Source organism: Hemiscyllium ocellatum, chromosome 23, assembly GCF_020745735.1.
Source record: "Hemiscyllium ocellatum isolate sHemOce1 chromosome 23, sHemOce1.pat.X.cur, whole genome shotgun sequence".
Classification (NCBI taxonomy): Eukaryota; Metazoa; Chordata; class Chondrichthyes; order Orectolobiformes; family Hemiscylliidae; genus Hemiscyllium; species Hemiscyllium ocellatum.
In genome coordinates this window covers 775,413-795,014 of record NC_083423.1, presented here as the reverse complement: position 1 = coordinate 795,014, position 19,602 = coordinate 775,413, and the positions used below count along the sequence as shown (strand labels likewise).

At 43.5% G+C, this 19,602-nt stretch overlaps 1 protein-coding gene across 1 annotated transcript in view; it reads left to right on the top strand.

Moving 5' to 3' along the window:
* The window catches only part of LOC132826828 (semaphorin-3E-like), a 328,532-nt gene that overhangs the window by 306,179 nt on the left and 2,751 nt on the right, over window positions 1-19,602 (top strand). Inside the window, exons 15-16 of the mRNA XM_060843075.1 lie at window positions 1,645-1,712; window positions 7,200-7,336. Coding sequence (XP_060699058.1) covers window positions 1,645-1,712; window positions 7,200-7,336 — 205 coding nt within the window. The remainder of the gene's footprint in view (window positions 1-1,644; window positions 1,713-7,199; window positions 7,337-19,602) is intronic.

Here is a 19,602-nt window from a genome sequence, read left to right as displayed (position 1 = left end):
GGACCAGATTAACAGCCACAATCAGGGAACTCTTATTCTGAAGTCCACTTAGCTGACCTCATTACAATCATTGTACGGGTGAATAGAGACAGGTTGTTTTCAATGATATTAATAAAGGGACAGACATTTAAAATAATCACAGGGAGGATTCAACTGAAGCTTGAAAATAAATTCTTACAAAGAAGATCAGTACAATGTGTAATTATTTGCCAGAAAGCATTAATGAGGCACAGTCCAGATACTATTATCAGAAGGCGTTTCTTAATTGCCTGAAGAAAATTAAAAATCACACAACACCAGGTTATAGTCCAAATGATTTATTTGGAAGCACTAGCTTTCAGAACACTGCTCCTTCATCGGGTGGTTGTGAAGTATAAGATCATAAGACACAGGATTTATAGCAGATTTAACTTTGTACACCCCAGTCCAGCACCGGCATCTCCAAAACTTAAAGAAAAGTATTTGAAACAATGAGTTTTGAACAGCAACAAGGGATGGCATTAAATATCCATAATGGATCATGTGATTAAGCTAAAAGCCTCATCCAAGGGAGAGAGAGAAATGCATTCAAACTCAACACTTCCCTCATTACTGAGGTTAATAATACACACAAGGTGCATTGATTCCTTCTGTGTCTCCAGTTGAAGAAGTAACTGAAATATTGATAGACAGGAATGTTAACATGAGCTGCATGTTTGGATTCCATCATCCATGATTTAACTGAGTATTTTCATATCCTGTATGAAGTTAAAAATCACACAACACCAGGTTATAGTCCTACAGGTTTAATTGGAAGCACACTAGCTTAATTAAACCTGTTGGACTATAACCTGGTGTTGTGTGATTTTTAACTTTGTACACCCCAGTCCAACACCAGCGTCTCCAAATCATATCCTGTCTGGGTAGAGTAATATTAAACCAGTTGAAATGGTCTACAGCATTTGGTATTTTCTGATGATGCAGTCAGAATAAAATTGGTCTGCAGGTGAAACAGGCTCAGGAAATCATCATCTGATATTTCAGCATCTTTTTTTTTACTTTCCATTCATTCAGAAAATATTCTAGCATGTTAAATTTGAAACAGATTAAAATGACATAGAGAATTTGAAATGAACCTCCAAAAACAGCTTGTTTTGTCATTGAGTTTCAGATGCAGGACAGACACTGTGAAAGGAGCGTTATCATGTGGTACAAATCCATGTCAAGTTGATACCATTTATACAATTTCTTTGCCAATTATTTTTCATGGTGCCATGACATTGTCAGATTTGAATCATTGTCTTTTGAATTCAAACACCTTAGATTTGTTATTTGCCCAATTCAATCTTGTCACATATAACTTATAACGTATAACGTATAACTTATAACTTGTCACGTATATATTCAGTGTTGGACTGCCCATTGATAAACTTGACAGAAATGTGGAGCCTTTATTCTTCACATGATCTGAAATAAAAGCAAATTGTTGAACATTAATGCCTCTCCTCCACCACAAGAGAGAACTCATGAAAGCACAAAAATATTGGTAAGGAGTCACGAATCCTCTTTGTGAGAAAGTCTATGGAAGATAATGTTAATGCAGATATTATCAGAGGATTGTGCATTCTTGAATTTTAAACTGGCTTATCTAACCCTTTCTGGCAGGCGTTACCGTAGGCAGGATATTCGACATGGTGATGCCATCCAGCAGTGCCTAGACCAAGAGTCGAATGGTATGTGACTATCAATGAGACTGAAAGTACACGGTGGGGGAGGCACGGTGAGCAAATCTCCCTCAACATCGGCCATGCTAAATTACCCATCGTGTCCAGGGATGCGTAGCTAAGGCAGATTAGCTGTGGGGGGGGGGTGCAGGGATAGGATAGTGTAGCGGGGTGATTCTGGGTGGGATGCTGTTAGGAAAGTTGATATGGATTTGTAGGGCCAAATGGCTTGTTTCCATACTGTGGGGATTTTATCGAAGTATTTTAGAAATAGTGAGCCCCTGAGCAGAATTACTGAGGGGCTACTCTTCACAGTTTAAAATGAGCTGATTCCCAGCAAACTCAGGAGAGAAACAGCCTGTGATTGGAGGACCAACATGCAGTTAGGAAAGTAAGTGCTGGCAGTGAGGGATGGTTCGGGTCACCAAATGCCGCCTTCACTATCCTATCTACCTGCGACTCCACTTTCAAGGAGCTATGAACCTGCACTCCAAGGTCTCTTTGGTCAGCAACACTCCCAGAACCTTACCATTAAATGAATAAGTCCTTCCCTGATTTGTCTTTCCAAAATGCAGCACCTCACATTGATCTAAGTAAAACTCCATCTGCCTCTCCTCGGCTCACCAGCCCAATTGATCAAGGGTCCTGTTGTACTCAAAGTTAACTTTCTTCACTGTCCACTACACCTCCAATTTTGGTGTCATCTGCAAACTTACTAACCATCTCACCCATGTTCAAATCCAAAATATCTATATAAATGATGAAAAGCAGTGGACCCAGCAATATTCTTTGTGGCACACTACTGGTTATAGGCCTTCAGTCTGAAAAGCAACTCGCTACCACCACCCTCTGTCTCCTACCTTTGAGCCAGTTCTGTATCCAAATAGTTAGAGACTTTGAGCTATCAGGAGAGGCTGAATAGGCTGGGGCTATTTTCCTGGGAGCATCAGAGTTTGAGGAGTGACCTTATAGAGATTTATAAAATTGTGAGGAGCATGGCTAGAGTGAATAGTCAAGTTCCTTTCCCTGAGGGAAGGGAGTCCAAAACTAGAGGGCATAGGTTTAAGTTGAGAGGGAAAAGATTTAAAAAGTTCTTAAGAGGCAATGTTTCCGCATAGAGGGTGGTGTGTATGTGGAATGAGCTGCCAGAGGAAGCGATGGAGGCTGGTACAATTACAGTATTTAAAAGGCATCTGGATGGGTATACTAATAGGAAGGGTTTAGAGGGATATGGACCAGGTACTGGCAAATGCTATTAGATTAATTTAGGAAATCTGATTGGCATTGGACGAGTTGGACTAAAAGTTCTGTTTCCATGCTGTAACTCTTCCTATCTGTTTTTATATTTCTACCTAGCTTTGCCTCATATTCTATCTTTCCTTCACTTCTTTAGTCATCCTATGCTATATTTTTATTCTGTCTGATCTTCTGACTTCACACTTCATGTTTGATCTCTGAGAATTAACCGTTTATTCCGATGAGTTTTGAGGAGATTTGTAGCTCAGATTGAGATCCTGGATATAAGTTTGCTCACTGAACTGGAATGTTCATCTTCTAACATTTCATCACCATGCTAGGTAACATAGTCAGTGAGCCTCCAGTGAAGTGCTGGTGTTCTGTCCTGCTTTCTATTTATGTGTTTAGGTTTCTTGTGTTGGTGATGGTTATGGCATTTCCTGTTCCTTTTCTCAGAGGGTGGGAGATGGGGTGCAAATTGATGTGTTTGTTGATAGAGTTCCAGTTGGAATGCCATGTTTCTCAGAATTCTTGTGCATGTCTCGCTTTGGCTTGTCCTAGGATGTATGTGTTGTCCCAGTCGAAGTGATGTCCTTCCTCATCTACATGTAAAGATACTAATGATCGTGAGTCATTTTTTTTGTGGCTAGTTGATGCTCATGTATCCTGGTGGCTAGTTTTCTGCCTGTTTGTCCAATATAGTGTTTGTTACAGTTGTTGCAATGTATTTTGATAGTGACATTTGTCTTATTTGTTGTCTGTATAGTGTCCTTTAATTTCATTAGTTGCTGTTTTAGTGTGTTGGTGGGTTTGTGGGTTACCATGATGCCAAGAGGTCTGAGTAGTCTGGCAGTCATTTCATAGCAGCTGCAAATGTGTTGCTGGTCAAAGCACAGCAGGTTAGGCAGCATCTCAGGAATAGAGAATTCGACGTTTCGAGCATAAGCCCTTCATCAACGTCGAATTCTCTATTCCTGAGATGCTGCCTAACCTGCTGTGCTTTGACCAGCAACACATTTGCAGCTGTGATCTCCAGCATCTGCAGACCTCATTTTTTACTCGAGTCATTTCATAGCAGCCCTGTTCACATCCATCAACATCAGCCAAGGAAACACTGACTACACTATTAGAAAACCCAAAGACACATACATCAACCATCACTAACTTCATCAACAGGAACAACATCATCAAGCTAGTGGACCTGTGCCTTACCACCCACTTCACCTTCAACAACAAAACCTACAAACTTTCAGAATACCCATGGGATCTCTGATATCAAGGTTCTTAGCAGAGGTAGTAATGCAGAGACTTGAACAAACAACTCTGCCAACCAACCCACACTTTGAGTCTACTACATGGACGACGTCTTTGTCATCACTAAACAAAACAAATTAGAGGAAACCGTCAAGATTGTAATAGTAATGAGCCGCCACACACTGCAGCACAGAGGAACTATGTAGAGCAGAGAAAAATCACCTATACAGTATCTTCAAAAAGCACGGATACCCAATGAACACAAACCCAAAAAAGCAGACAAAACGTGCCCAGAAATCCTAGACACACTCTCCTACATCAAAAGCATTTCAGAAATGAGTGCCAGACTACTCAGACCTCTTGGCATCATGGTAGCCCACAAACCCACCAACACACTAAAACAGCAGTTAATGAACTTGAAGGACCCTATACAGACATCAAGCAAAACTAATGTCATTTACAAAATACTTTGCAAGAACTGTAACAAACACTACATTGGACAAACAGGCAGAAAGCTAGCCACCAGGATACATGAACATCAACTAGCCACAAAAAGACATGACCCACTCTCACTGCACCTTTATATACAGATGAGGAAGGACACAATTTCGACTGGGACAACATATCTATCCTAGGAAAAGCCAAACAGAGACATGCATAAGAATTCCTAGAAGCATGGCATTCCAACCAAAACTCTATCAACAAACACATCTATCACCCTCTGAGAAAAGGAACAGGAAATGCCATCATCAACACAGGAAATGACATCTCCAACCCAAGGAAACCTAAACACACAAATAGAAAGCAAGACATACCATCAGCATTTCACTAGAAACTCTCACTGATGATGTTACCTAGTATGGTGATGAAACGTCTGAAAATGAACCTTCCAGCTCAGTGAGCAAGCTTACGAACATTTCTTCCTACATTTTGAATTCTGTCAGTTACCCAATTCTCCTTCCACTCTCATATACTGCCCCCAATTTGATGCTTTCTAAATTTATTCTTTCCTTAATGTTCACTTATCACACCCTTTCTAATTGATCCTCACATTTTCTCCACCACTGACATCAAGCTATTAGAGTTGTAGGTGTTCCCTCTCCCTCCTTTTTTTAATTACTGGAATTACATTTATTTTAATCACTCATGGGAAGTGGGCATCGCTGGCTGGGCCAGCATTTATTGCCCATTCTTAGTTGCCCTAGAGAAGGTGTTGGTGAGTTGCCTTCCCGAACTGCTGCAGTCTATGTGCTGTGGGGAGACTCACAGTGTCCCTGGGGAATTGTTAATTTCCTTTCAACAGGAACCTTCCCAAAAACTACAGGATGATGAAATCAGACGACTAATTCATTCACTATCTTTAGGTCACCTCCAAGAATCCTCCTAGGTTTGAATCTTAAATCAAAGCACATTGGATTGGGGGTAGCGTACTGACCTGGATAGAGCATTGTTTGGCAGACAGGAAACAAAGAGTAGGAATAAATGTGTAATTTACTGGATGGCCAGCAGTGACTACTTGGGTACTGCAGGGATCAGAGTTTGGACCCCACTGTTCACAATACCTGTATATGTTCATGATTTAGAAGAAAAAACTGAATAATGTCTCCAGGTTTGCAGACAACACAAAGCTGAGTGGAAGAGTGAACTGTGAAGAAAATGCAGAGATGCTTCAATGCAATTTGGAAAGTTGAGTGAGTGGGAAAATTGCAAGGCAGATGAAGTATAAATCGGATAAAAGTGATATTATCTACTTCAGTAGTGAAAACAGGAAGGTGATTATTATCTGAGTGGTGATAGATTGGGGAAGAGCAGGGTGCAACTTGACCTATACATTGATCGCTGAAAGTAAGTATTACAGATTCAGCAGCCAGTGAAGAAGATAAATGGTATGTTACCCTTTTAATAGCGAGAGGCTTTAAGTACAGGGACAGGGATGTCTTGCTCCAATTCTACAAGGCCTTGATGAACCTACACTTAGTGTATTGTGTGCGGTTTTGGCCTCCTTATGTGAGGAAGGATGTTCTGTCTGTGGAGGGAGTGTGATGAAGATTTACCAAACTGATTCCTGGGATGGCAGGACTGACATATGAAGAGAGACTGGATCAATTAGGACTGTATTCACTGTGGTTTAGAAGGATGAGGGTGTTCTCATAGAAACCTATAAAAGTCTAACTGGACTGTACAGAGTAAAAGCAGAAAGGATATTCCTAATGCTAGGGAATCCAGAACCAGGGGTCACATAGGGTAAACTATTAAGAACTGAGTTCAAGAGAAATGTCTTCACACAGAGAGTGGGGAGCCTATGGAATTCTCTGCCACATAAAGCAGTTGAGGCCAAAACCTCTCATTATCCAGTGATCCCTTTAGACCTAATGAGAAGAATGCAGAAACAGGGTGCTGCGTTGAATGATCAGTGTGATCATATTGAATGCTGGATCAGGCATGAAGGGCTGATTGGCCTACTCCTACTCCTATTTTTGATGTTCCTATGCCTTAACACTCTGGGAACTAACTTGTGGATCGGGTGTGAAGAAACTGACTCTACTCACCAGCTCAGGTTAATGTTAAAAATCCATTGACAATATTTCTAAGGTGTAGAGAGGAGTTTCCAATGTTTAAACCCAAAGTTAACCTTCACCTAATACCTTTAACAGATTTAAAAGTAAAATCTTGGAGGTTTAAAATATAATCAAAAAATTCTGGAAATCTTCAGCAGGCCTGACAGTGTCCTTGGAGAAAGAAAATTAATGTTCCAAGTTTAGACACATCTTTGGGTCAGAAGGTGTCGTGTTGGCTATAATTAATACAAACTGCAGTTCTGCATGAGGATGTCTCTTCGTACATGGAATATCTGAATACTCTGTACCTTCAGCTGAAACACAGTTATGGAGAAATTATATACTTTTGCTGGTGTGAAACCCAAAGCTGAGTCATGATTTGATATTACAAACTGATCATTTTGTTTTTACATGAACAAAGAATCTTTCGCTTTCTTCCCTTGCTCAGGTGAAACATTCATAAAACCAGGAGAAAGGTTATTATACGGCATTGAGAGAAACAGTACCTTGCTGGAGTGTAATCCCAGATCGCCACAAGCGAAAGTGTTGTGGTTTGTGGAAACAAGGAACATGAAACAAGATGAGGTAAGTTATTTGTAGAATGAACCTTAGCTTTTAATATGCTAAGGATACAAAATCTTACATGAGGAAGAGATTTTGAATCTCATTGTGGTCAATAATGGGCAAATCACTGACGCATTGTAAAATCTGTAATGTTGATGAACAGGTTGATCACCCAATTGTTTACAATATACATGATCATTTGGAGTTGGGGGCCAAGTGTAGTGTGTCAAAGTTCACAGATGACACTAAGATGAGTGGGAGAGCAAAGTGTGCAGAGGATACCGAAAGACTGCAGAGAGATATAGATTGGTCAAATGAGTGGGCTCCATCTGCCAGACCTTTGCCCAATGTTGATAAATGTGAAGTCATCTATTTTGGTAGGAATAACAGCAAAATGGACTATTATTTAAATGATGAAGAATTGCAGGATCCTGCTGTGCAGAGAGACCTGGGTGTTCTTGTGCATAAATCACAAAAGGTTGGTTTGCTGGTGCAGCTGATACTTAAGAAGGCAGTTGGAATATTGTCCTTCATTGCTACAGGGATAGAATTTAAAAACAGGGAGGTCATGCTGCAGCTGTATGGAGTACTGGTGAGGCCACTCCGACAGTACTGTGTAAAGCTTTGATCTCCTTACTTGAGAAAGGATATCTTAGTACTGGAGGGAGTGCAGAGGAGGCTCACTAAGTTGATTGTGGATTTGAGGGGTTGACTTATGAAGACAGTTGAGTAGACTGGGGCTATATTCATTGGAATTTAGAACAATGGGGGGGTGATCTTATAGAAAGATAAAATTATGAAGGGAATAGATAAGATAGGAACAGGGAGGTTATCTTGACTGGCAGGTGAAACTGGAACAAGGGGGCATTGCCTCAAAAAGGGGGAGCAGATTTCGGACTGATTTAAGGAGGAATTTCTTCACCCAGAGGGTTGTAAATCTGTGGAATTCCCTGTCCAGTGAAGCAGTTGAGGCTTCCTTAGTAAATGTTTTTAAAGCTAAGAGAGATAATTTTTTGAACAGTAAAGGAATTTAGGTATATGCTGAGAGCGCGGGTAAGTGGAGCTAAGGCCAAGAAAAGATCAGCCATGATCTTATTGAATGGTGGGGCAGGCTCAAAGGAACAGATGGCCTATTCCTGCTTCTGTTTCTTATGTTCTGAAAACAGCCAGCTTCTCATTTCAATTATGTAAAGCTTGGTTACATTGAGTGATGCTAACATCATTCTCTGAGGATCTCACAGTGTTCCATTGTGGAGTCAGATCAGGCACTAACTTGGAATTTAAGCTGCAGTGTTGTTGCAGTGAAGAGAAGCCAATTTGTATCGTTGCCACAATTACAAATGGAATGTTGATCAAACCTGTGCAGAGACCAAGCCAAATGGTGAGTTATTGAATAATATGTAACCAGTAATGAATCTATCAGGGTATCATGTTAGGTCAAAATATCAGAACACTCACTCAGAAATTTTCAAATGTTAGCAACAAATTCCACGCCATGCAATTGGTTTTGCCTCCACACGTTGATCCTAGGTTGATCAACTGAGTGAGGAGAAAATATTTCTCAAATTGTTTCTTTATCTGTATTCATATGAGCCTTCTGATGATGTCACCAACCATCCAGAGAAATTCTCATTCAAAGCACCAGCACAGATATGCTGGGCTGAAAGGCCTCCTTCTATACTGTAAATATTCTGTGATTCTGAAAAATCTGGATGACAGCCCATTTTTCGTCATGGGAATATCGGAACAGGAATAGGCCATTGAGCCTGCTCAGCTATTTAATGTGATCATGGGTGATTGAACAGTTCAATGCCTATTACTCCCCATAACCCTGTATGTCACTAAAAATCTATCAACCTCCACCTTAAACATACTCAGGCTGTACTTCTACAGTTCTCTGAGATGAGAATTCCACAGGTTCACGGCTTTTTGATGACTAAAAATTATCTTCGTCTCAACCCTATAAAGCAGCTCCTATATTTTTAAATTGTGCCACTTTGTTCAAAACTCCATAACCAGGAAAAAACAGCCTTCCTGCATTTTCCCTGTCCATCCCTTTTAAATATTTGGCAAATTTCTCATCCTTTGAAACTCCATAAGCTGCAGGTCCGGTTTAGGCAATGTTTCTTCATAGGACAGTCCTACCATCCCAGGAACTAGTCTGGTGAACCTTTGTTGTACTCATTCTATAATGATAATATTATTCCTGAGATAAGGAGACCAAAACTGCACACACTACTCCAGGTGCGGTCTGACCAAGCTCCTGTACTCAAATCCTTTTGTGATAAAGGCTAACATTCCATTAGCTTTCCCAGTAGCTTGCTGTATTTGCATGTTATCCTTCAGTGACTTATCAACAAGGACCCCAAGGTATGTTTGAGATTTTCCTTTTTCCACCTCTTACCATTTAAGAAATGCTCAGTGCACCTGTTTCTCCGAACAAAATGGATGACTTAACATCTTTCCACATTATGTTCCATCTTCCATGTTCTTGCCCGTTCACTGCACCTGTCCAATCCTCCTGAACCATTTCATACCTTCCTCACAACACACATTCCCACTTGGCTTTGTATCATCTCCACATTGGGAAATATTATTTTGGACCCCGCCTCCACATCATTGATGTATATTGTGAGCAGCTGAAATATACAATATTCGTTGGCTCTACTTTAACTATTTTATTGGTAACATCTTTAAAAAAAAACCAAAAAGTTCATCAAACACAATTAACTGTTTTCAAATTAATGCACAATCAGATTGTCTACTTATCTAATCGTTTACATTAGATTCTAGTACTTCCTTGAGCAAAGCTAATAGGTCTGTCGTTTCTAATTTCTCTCTTGCCCACTTCTTAAGTAGTTGGGAAGCATTTGCTACCTTATAATCTCTAGAAATCATTCTACAATCTATAGAGTTTTGGAAGATTAGGTTAGATTAGATTACTTACAGTGTGGAAACAGGCCCTTCGGCCCAAAAAGTCCACACCGACCCGCCGAAGCACAACCCACCCAGACCCATTCCCCTACATTTATCCCTTCACCTAACATATGGGCAATTTAGCATGGCCAATTCACCTAACCTGCACATTTTTGGACTGTGGGAGGAAACCCACGCAGACACGAGGAGAATGTACAAACTCCACACAGTCAGTCGGCTGAGGCAGGAATTGAACCTGAGTCTCTGGCGCTGTGAGGCAGCAGTGCTAACCACTGTGCCACCGTGCCGCCCTAAATACCATAATATTGAATATTTCTTTATCCAGCTTCTTTAATCAATGGGATATTGATCATCAGGTCCTGGTTATTTATCAAGTTCATAAAATCCCTACAGTGTAGAAGCAGGCCATTGGGCCCATTATTCTACACCGACCCTCTGAAGAGCATCCCACCCGACCTACCTAACCCACCTAGCCTGCACACCCCTGGACACTATGGGGAATTTAGCATGGCCAATCCATCTAAACTACACATCTTTGAACTGTGAGAGGAACCCCACACAGTCACGGGGAGAATGTGCAAACTCCACACAGACAGTTGCCCAAGTTTAGAATCAAACTTGCATCCCTGGTGCTCTGAGGCAGCAGTGCTAATCACTGAGCCATCGTGCTACCCCAATTTCAGCCCCATTAACTCCTCGAGGACAATCTTCATACTTAGGCTAATTTCCCAAACTCCCCACTCTCCCACACCACTTAGATTCTCTAGTTCTGGGAAATTTCTGGAAGCTGAAAATAAACAAAATAATCATTTAGTTGCCTTGCCATTTCTCTATTCCCCATATAACTCCTCCTGACCTATATTTGTTTTAGCCAAATGTTTGCTTGTTCAAAGCCTTTACCGTCCATTTTTATGGTTTTTTACAAATTGTATCTATATTCTATTCTTTTTCCTTTTACAATTTCTTGTTCCTCCTGTGTAGTATGCAAAAAAAACCTCCCAAACTTCAGAATTATTGCTGCTTTTGGCAACTTCCTGGGCCTTTTGTCCCAATCTCACACAATCCTGAACTTGACTTGTCAGCCACATTTGACTTTTTGAAGTCTCTGCACCATGGAGGTATATGTGGCTGATAAAAGTCAATGCTTTTTCTCTAAAGATTATTTTACAAGCTTTTCCAGTCTGAGTTAATAACATCATTAAATACATTGATTCATTGTTAAAGTGAATATATAACCCAGCACCATGTATCTGCTGCAAACTTTCATTCATCTTGAACACAAATAAATACACAAAATCTCAGTTAATAAATTTTCACTCACCTTCAGATCAGACTCCATTTCTTTCTGTTTTCCCATGAAACACAGTTTATTTATTCCTCAAACTCAATTTCTCACTCCATCAAAGTTTGCTGGTACCATTGACTGCTCTGAGCTGGGCAGTTCGTGTTGCTGTCAGGCCCTTATATTCACTTTGGTTTTGGTTCATACTGATATTAATGTGATTACTTCCAAGACTTTTATTATTTATAGTTGGCTTAATTTTTGTCTTTATGTTTGGGTGCCTGGGCATTTCTATCAAAAATATCTTTCAGTACAATCCAGCGTCTCTGACATCGCATTTTAATAAATGAAGTCATAGTTTGTTAAGTCTGTTTGATTATAATACTAACCTATAAATAGATTGTATATTAGCATGTCATTTTGAAATGAAAGATTATAGACATAAAAACAAAGTCCGGTCAAGTTTTTTTTTAAAAAGTCGACTCTACAATTAAATGTCTGAACTTGCATTATTTGCATTTTAGTTTTAGCTTTTCATTTGCTGGTTATTGCAAATATTCAATATTGAGGAGATCGTTGGTGTGGTCTCATCAACAGGACAGTTGATTAGTTTCTTTAATAGAGGATCTGATATTATAATATTTTGCTGTATGAATGTAGCAAGTAAGGTTCTTTATGATAGGCTTATTCAAAAGTAAGGAGCATGGGATACAGAGAAATCTGTCTGTCTGGATATAGAAGTGGCTGGCCCATAGATGACAGAGGTGATGGTCGATGAAAAGTATTCAGCCCAGAGCTTGGTGACCACTGGTGTTCCACAGGGATCAGTTCTGGGACCTCTGCTCTTTGTGATTTTTATAAATGACTTTGATGAGGAAGTGAGAAGGGTGGGTTAGTAAGTTTACCGAAGACATGAAAGTTGGTGGAGTTGTGGATAGTGTGGAGGACTGGTACAAGTTGCAACACGAGTTTGACAGGATGCAGTGCTGGGCTGATAAGTGGCAGATGGAGTTCAATCTGGAAAAGTGTGAAATGATTCACTTTAGAAGGTTAAATTTGAATTCAGAATAAAGGGTTAATGGCAGGATACTTGGCAGTGTGGAGGAACACTGGGATCTTGAAGTACATGTCCATAGATCCCTCCAAGTTGCCACCCAGGTGGACAGGGTTGTTAAGAAGGTGTATGTTGTGTTGGCTTCCATTAGCAAGGGAAATGTGTTTAAGAGCTGCAAACATATGGTGCAGCTTATGGCTGCTTGGACTGGTGGGCATGAAAATGTGTTGCTGGTTAAAGCGCAGCAGGTCAGGCAGCATCCAAGGAACAGGAAATTCGACATTTCAGGCATAAGCCCTTCTTTAGGAATGAGGAAAGTGTGTCCAGCAGGCTAAGATAAAAGGTAGGGAGGAGGGACTTGGGGGAGGGGCGATGGAGATGGAGGTGGAAGGAGGTCAAGGTGAGGGTGATAGGCCGGAGTGGGGTGGGGGCGGAGAGGTCAGGATGAGGATTGCAGGTTAGGAGGGCGGTGCTGAGTTCGAGGGAATCGACTGAGACAAGGTGGGGGGAGGGGAAATGAGGAAACTGGAGAAATCCGAGTTCATCCCTTGTGGCTGGAAGGTTCCCAGGCGGAAGATGAGGCGCTCTTCCTCCAACCGTCGTGTTGTTATGTTCTAGCGATGGAGGAGTCCAAGGACCTGCATGTCCTTGGTGGAGTGGGAGGGAGAGTTAAAGTGTTGAGCCACAGGGTGGTTGGGTTGGTTGGTCTGGGCATCCCAGAGGTGTTCCCTGAAGCGTTCCGCAAGTAGGCGGCCCGTCTCCGCAATATAGAGGAGGCCACATCGGGTGCAGCGGATGCAATAGATGATGTGTGTGGAGGTGCAGGTGAATTTGTGGTGGATATGGAAGGATCCCTTGGGGCCTTGGAGAGAGGTAAGGGAGGAGGTGTGGGCACAAGTTGTGCATTTCCTGCGGTTGCAGGGGAAGGTGCCGGGAGTGGAGGTTGGGTTGGTGGGGGTGTGGACCTGACGAGGGAGTCACGAAGGGAGTGGTCTTTCCAGAACGCTGATAGGGGAGGGGAGGGAAATATATCTCTGTTGGTGGGGTCCGTTTGGAGGTGGCGGAAATGATGGCGGATGATACGCTGTATACAGAGGTTGGTGGGGTGGTAGGTGAGAACCAGTGGGGTTCTGTCCTGGTGGCGGTTGGAGAGGCGGGGCTCAAGGGCGGAGGAGTGGGAAGTGGAGGAGATGTGGTGGAGGGCATCGTCGATCACATCTGGGGGGAATCTGCGGTCCTTGAAGAAGGAAGCCATCTGGGTTGTATGGTATTGGAACTGGTCCTCCTGGGAGCAGATGCGGCGGAGACGAAGGAATTGGGAATATGGGATGGCATTTTTACAGGGGGCAGGGTGGGAGGAGGTGTAGTCCAGGTAGCTGTGGGAGTCAGTCGGTTTATAGTAGATGTCTGTGTTGATTCGGTCGCCCGAGATAGAAATGGAAAGGTCTAGGAAGGGGAGGGAGGAGTCTGAGACAGTCCAGGTGAATTTGAGGTTGGGATGGAAGGTGTTGGTAAAGTTAATGAACTGTTCAACCTCCTCGTGGGAGCACGAGGCAGCGCCGATACAGTCATCGATGTAGCGGAGGAAAAGGTGGGGGGTGGTGCCAGTGTAGTTGCGGAAGATGCACTGTTCCACATATCCTACGAAGAGACAGGCATAGCTGGGGCCCATGCGGGTGCCCATGGCAACTCCTTTAGTTTGGAGGAAGTGGGAGGATTGGAAAGAGAAGTTGTTCAGGGTGAGGACCAGTTCAGTCAGTCGAAGGAGGGTGTCAGTGGAAGGGTACTGGTTGGTACGGCAGGAAAGGAAGAAGCGGAGGGCTTTGAGTTCTTCGTGATGGGGGATGGAGGTGTACAGGGACTGGATGTCCATTGTGAAGATAAGGTGTTGGGGACCGGGGAAGCGAAAATCATGGAGGAGGTGGAGGGCGTGGGTGGTGTCCCGAACGTAGGTGGGGAGTTCTTGGACTAAGGGGGACAGAACCGTGTCGAGGTACGCAGAGATGAGTTCGATGGGGCAGGAGCAGGCTGAGACAATAGGTCGGCCGGGGCAGTCAGGTTTGTGGATTTTGGGCAGGAGGTAGAAACGGGCGGTGCGGGGTTGTGGGACTATGAGGTTGCAGGCGGTGGATGGGAGATCCCCTGAGGTGATGAGGTTATGGATGGTCTGGGAGATGATGGTTTGGTGGTGGGAGGTGGGGTCATGGTCAAGGGGGCAATAGGAGGAGGTGTCCGCGAGCTGGCGTTTGGCCTCAGCGGTATAAAGGTCAGTGCGCCTCCCTTGTCTGCCGGTTTGATGGTGAGGTTGGGGTTGGAGCGGAGGCAGTGGAGGGCTGCACGTTCTGAGGGTGAGAGGTTGGAGTGGGTGAGAGGGGTGGACAGATTGAGTCGGTTAATATTGCGGCGGCAGTTGGCTATAAATAGATCGAGGGCGGGTAAGAGGCCAGCACGGGGTGTCCAGGTGGATGGGGTGTGTTGGAGGTGGGAGAAGGGGTCGTCAGAGGGTGGGCGGGGGTCTTGATTGAAAAAATAGGCACGGAGGCGAAGGCGGCGGAAGAATTGTTCAATATCTTGCTGCTTGTTGAACTCATTAATCCGAGGGCGTAGGGGAATGAAGGTAAGGCGTCTGCTGAGGACTGATCCTTCAACCTCAGAGAGGGGGAGGTCTGGAGGGATGGTGAAGATCCAGCAAGGCTGGGAGCTAGGACCTGGTGTGGGACTGGAGCTGGGAGTGGGGGCGGGGTTAGGGGCAGGGGCGGGGACGGAGATTGACGTAGGGGTGGGGTTAGACGTGGTGACGGACGTCGGCGTGGGGGCGGGGTCACGCGTGGTGACGGAAGTGTGGGCATGCCTTATGTAGCATTTGATAAGGCTCCCCATGGTAGGCTCATTCAAAAAGTGAGGAGGCATGGGATACAGGGAAACCTATCTGTCTGGATATAGAATTGACTGGCACATAGAAGACAGAGGGTGGTGATAGATGGAAAATGTTCACCCTGGAACTTGGTGACCAATGGTGTTCCACAGGGATTAGTTGGGGACCTCTTTCCTTTCTGAATGAGCCTACCATGGGGATCTTTATCAAAAGCTGCACTCACTTCACAAAAGTTTGTAATATCAGATCCTTCATAGAGGCATAGATAGAATGGATAGACAGAGACTTTTTCCCATGGTGGAAATACCTAACTTGAGGAGACATAATTTTATGGTGATTAGAGGAAGGTTTAGGGGAGATGTCAGAGGTCGGTTCTTTACACAGAGAGTGGTGGGTGTGTGGAATGCCCTGCCAGTGATGATAGTAGAATCAGATAATTAAGGACATTTAAGCAGCTCTTGGATAGGCCCATGGAGGTTAGTACGATGAAAGGTATATAGGTTAGTTTGATTTTCGAGTAGGGTAGAAGGCTGGCACATCATCAATGGGCGAAGAGCCTGTACTGTGCTGTACTGTTCTATGTACTAAATATATGTGTGTGAAATATGAACAGACTGAGGCTATTAAGCCCCTTGAGCCTGCTCCACCATTCAATAAGGTCATGGCTGATCTGATTGTGGCCTTGACTCCACTTTCCCATCAACTCCTGGTAACCTCTAACTTCAAACTTTTCAGTGAAAACCCATCTACTACTCTCTGGGAAGGTTTCACAGACTCATGACCCTCTGGGAGAGAAAATATTCTTCCTATCTCTATCCTAAATGAAATACCTTTATTTTGAAGGTGTGTATCATTGTTCTAATCCATCCCACAGGGAAACATCCTTTCAGGACCTGCTGATATCCCATCACCAAGCCATCCTTTATTTACATGTGGATAGTCTTTGACATTGATCCAATTGTCTCAGCGTGAGCAAGATGTCTGACCCTCCTGTTTATTTTTTTCTTTTTATTTTTTTTTCTCCTGTTTATTTTTTTTTCTTTTTTTGTGTGATCAAAAACTCTACTGTTTATTTTTTTTTCTTTTCTTTTTTATATTAACCCCCACACTACCGCCTAACTGCAGTAGTGCTTATTATTTTTATCCCCAGTACCCATGGTGTGTGTGCAGCTGTGAGACACAGTGAGAGACAAGGTGTACAAATCTTTATTCAACTTCCACCACCAGGAAAAGTAGGAAAACACCCGAGTGGCCTGTGACAAGCAGTGCCCTTCACATCAAAGGGCAATGCTGTGTGAACAAACAGTGAAGGGGAGGGCAGGGACTAAATCAAAATAGAGTTGGAGGGGGAAATGATGCACTCCTCTCCCTGCGGCGCCCACCTCTCCCTGAACAACTCCAGGGTGTTGGTGGACACCGCGTGCTCCTTCTCCAAGGACACCCGGGCCCTAACGTAACCGCGGAAGAGGGGCAGGCAGTCGGCCCTAACGACCCCCTCCATGGCCCGCTGCCAGGACCTGTTTATGGCCAGTTTGGCCAGGCCCCCTCCTGTTTATTTTTCCTTTTTTTTTTACATTCCTGTTTATTTTTTTTCTTTCTTTTTTCTTTTTTTCTTTTTCTTTCATCAAAGGGCAATGCTCACCTGGTTTTAATTTTTTCTTTTCTTTATTAACCCCCACACTACCGCCTAGCTGCGGTAGTGCTTATTATTTTTATCCCCAGTACCCATGGTGTGTGTGTGTGTGTGTGCAGGTGTGAGACACAGTGAGAGACAAGGTGTACAAATCTTTATTCAATTTCCACCACCAGGAAAAGTAGGAAAACACCCGAGTGGCCTGTGACAAGCAGTGCCCTTCACGTCAAAGGGCAATGCTGTGTGAACAAACAGTGAAGGGGAGGGCAGGGACTAAATCAAAATAGAGTTGGAGGGGTAAATGATGCACTCCACTCCCTGCGGCGCCCACCTCTCCCTGAACAACTCCAGGGTGTTGGTGGACACCGCGTGCTCCTTCTCCAAGGACACCCGGGCCCTAACGTAACCGCGGAAGAGGGGCAGGCAGTCGGCCCTAACGACCGCCTCCACGGCCCGCTGCCTGGACCTGTTTATGGCCAGTTTGGCAAGGCCCCCTCCTGTTTATTTTTTTTTCTTCTTTTTTTTTTTCTTTTTTTTTGTGAAGGGGATGCTCTGCTTTTTCTTTTTTTTTATTCAATATCCACCACCAGGAAAAGTAGGAAAACACCCGAGTGGCCTGTGACGAGCAGTGCCCTTCACATGAAAGGGCAATGCTGTGTGAACATTCCTATTTATTTATTTATTTATTTATTTATTTATTTTTCTCTCTCTTCTTTTGTGTGTGCAGGTGTGAGGCACAGTGAGAGACACAGGTGTACAAATCTTTATTCAATTTCCACCACCAGGAAAAGTAGGAAAACACCCGAGTGGCCTGTGACAAGCAGTGCCCTTCACATCAAAGGGCAATGCTGTGTGATCAAAACAGTGAAGGGGAGGGCAGGGACTAAATCAAAATAGAGTTGGAGGGGGAAATGATGCACTCCACTCCCTGCGGCGCCCACCTCTCCCTGAACAACTCCAGGGTGTTGGTGGACACCGCGTGCTCCTTCTCCAAGGACACCCGGGCCCTAACGTAACCGCGGAAGAGGGGCAGGCAGTCGGCCCTAACGACCGCCTCCACGGCCCGCTGCCTGGACCTGTTTATGGCCAGTTTGGCAAGGCCCCCTCCTGTTTATATCTGTCAGCTAGGGATCTCTGATTGGACCAGATTATCAGCCCCAGTCAAGGAATTCATGTTCTCCGCGGTTCACCTGGCTGATCTCATTACAGTCATTACCGATCCACTCTTACAAGTCCCCTCAGGATCTTGTATGTCTAAATTAGGTCACCTCTCATTCCAATCAATCCTCATGGATACAGGAGCTCCCTGTACAATCTTTACTCATAAGATCGCTCCCTCACCCCAGGGATCAATCGAGTGAACCTTCTCTGAACTGTTTCTAATGTTTTTATATTTTTTTCTTAAATAAGGAGGCCATAACTATACACAGTAATCCAGATGTGGTCTCAGTAATGCTCTGTGCAACTTGCATAATAATAGAGGCAGAAGTAGGCCATTTGACTTGTCAAGCTTGCTCCTCCATTAAGATCACAGCTGATCTGTCCATCACCTCAGCTCCCCATAACCCTTAATTCCCCTGCCATGCAAAAACCCATCCAACTGTCTTGAATATATTTAATAAAACTGCATCTGCTGCATCCTTGGATTCTATAGATTCACTACTCTCTGGGAAAAGCAGTTCCTCCTCATCTCTGTCCGAAATCTACTCTCTCTAATCTTGAGGCCATTTCCCCTTGTCATAGTCTCACTAACCAGCAGAAACCACTTGTCTGCCTCTGTCTTTTCTATCTCTTTCATAATTTATAAGATCCCCTCTCATTCCTTTAAATTCTACTGAGTACAGTCCCAGGCAGCTCAACCTCTCCTCATAGGGTAATCCCCTCATGTCAGGAATCAATCAACCTGGTAAACCTCCTCTGCTCTGCCTCCAAAGCCAGTATATCCTTCTTTAAGTCAGGAGACCAGAACTGTGCACAATACTCCAGGTACGGCCTCACCAACACTTTGTACAATTGCAGCAGAATATCCCTGTTCTTAAATTCAATCCCTTTAGCAATGAAAGCCAATATTCCATTTGCCTTCCTGATTACCTGTTGCACCTGCAAATGAACTATTAACAATTCATGTAAGTCTCTCTGCACAACAGCATGCTGTAATCTTTCACCATTTAAATAATACTCTGAGCTACTATATTTACTTCCAAAGTGGATATCCTCACACTTACCAACATTGTACTCCATGTGTCAGACCATTGCCCACTGACTTAACTTATGTAAATCTCTCTGCAGACTCCCCACATCCTTTGTACAATTTGTTTTCCACTCAGTTTAGTGTTATCAACAAACTTGGATACATTTCACTCAGTTGCCTCTTCCAAATCATTTATATATATCATGAACAGTTGTGGGCCCAACACCAAACCCTGCAACACCCCATTCACCAATGATCTCCAACCAGGGAAACACCCATTTATTCCAACTATCTTCTTTCTATTGGTTAACCAAC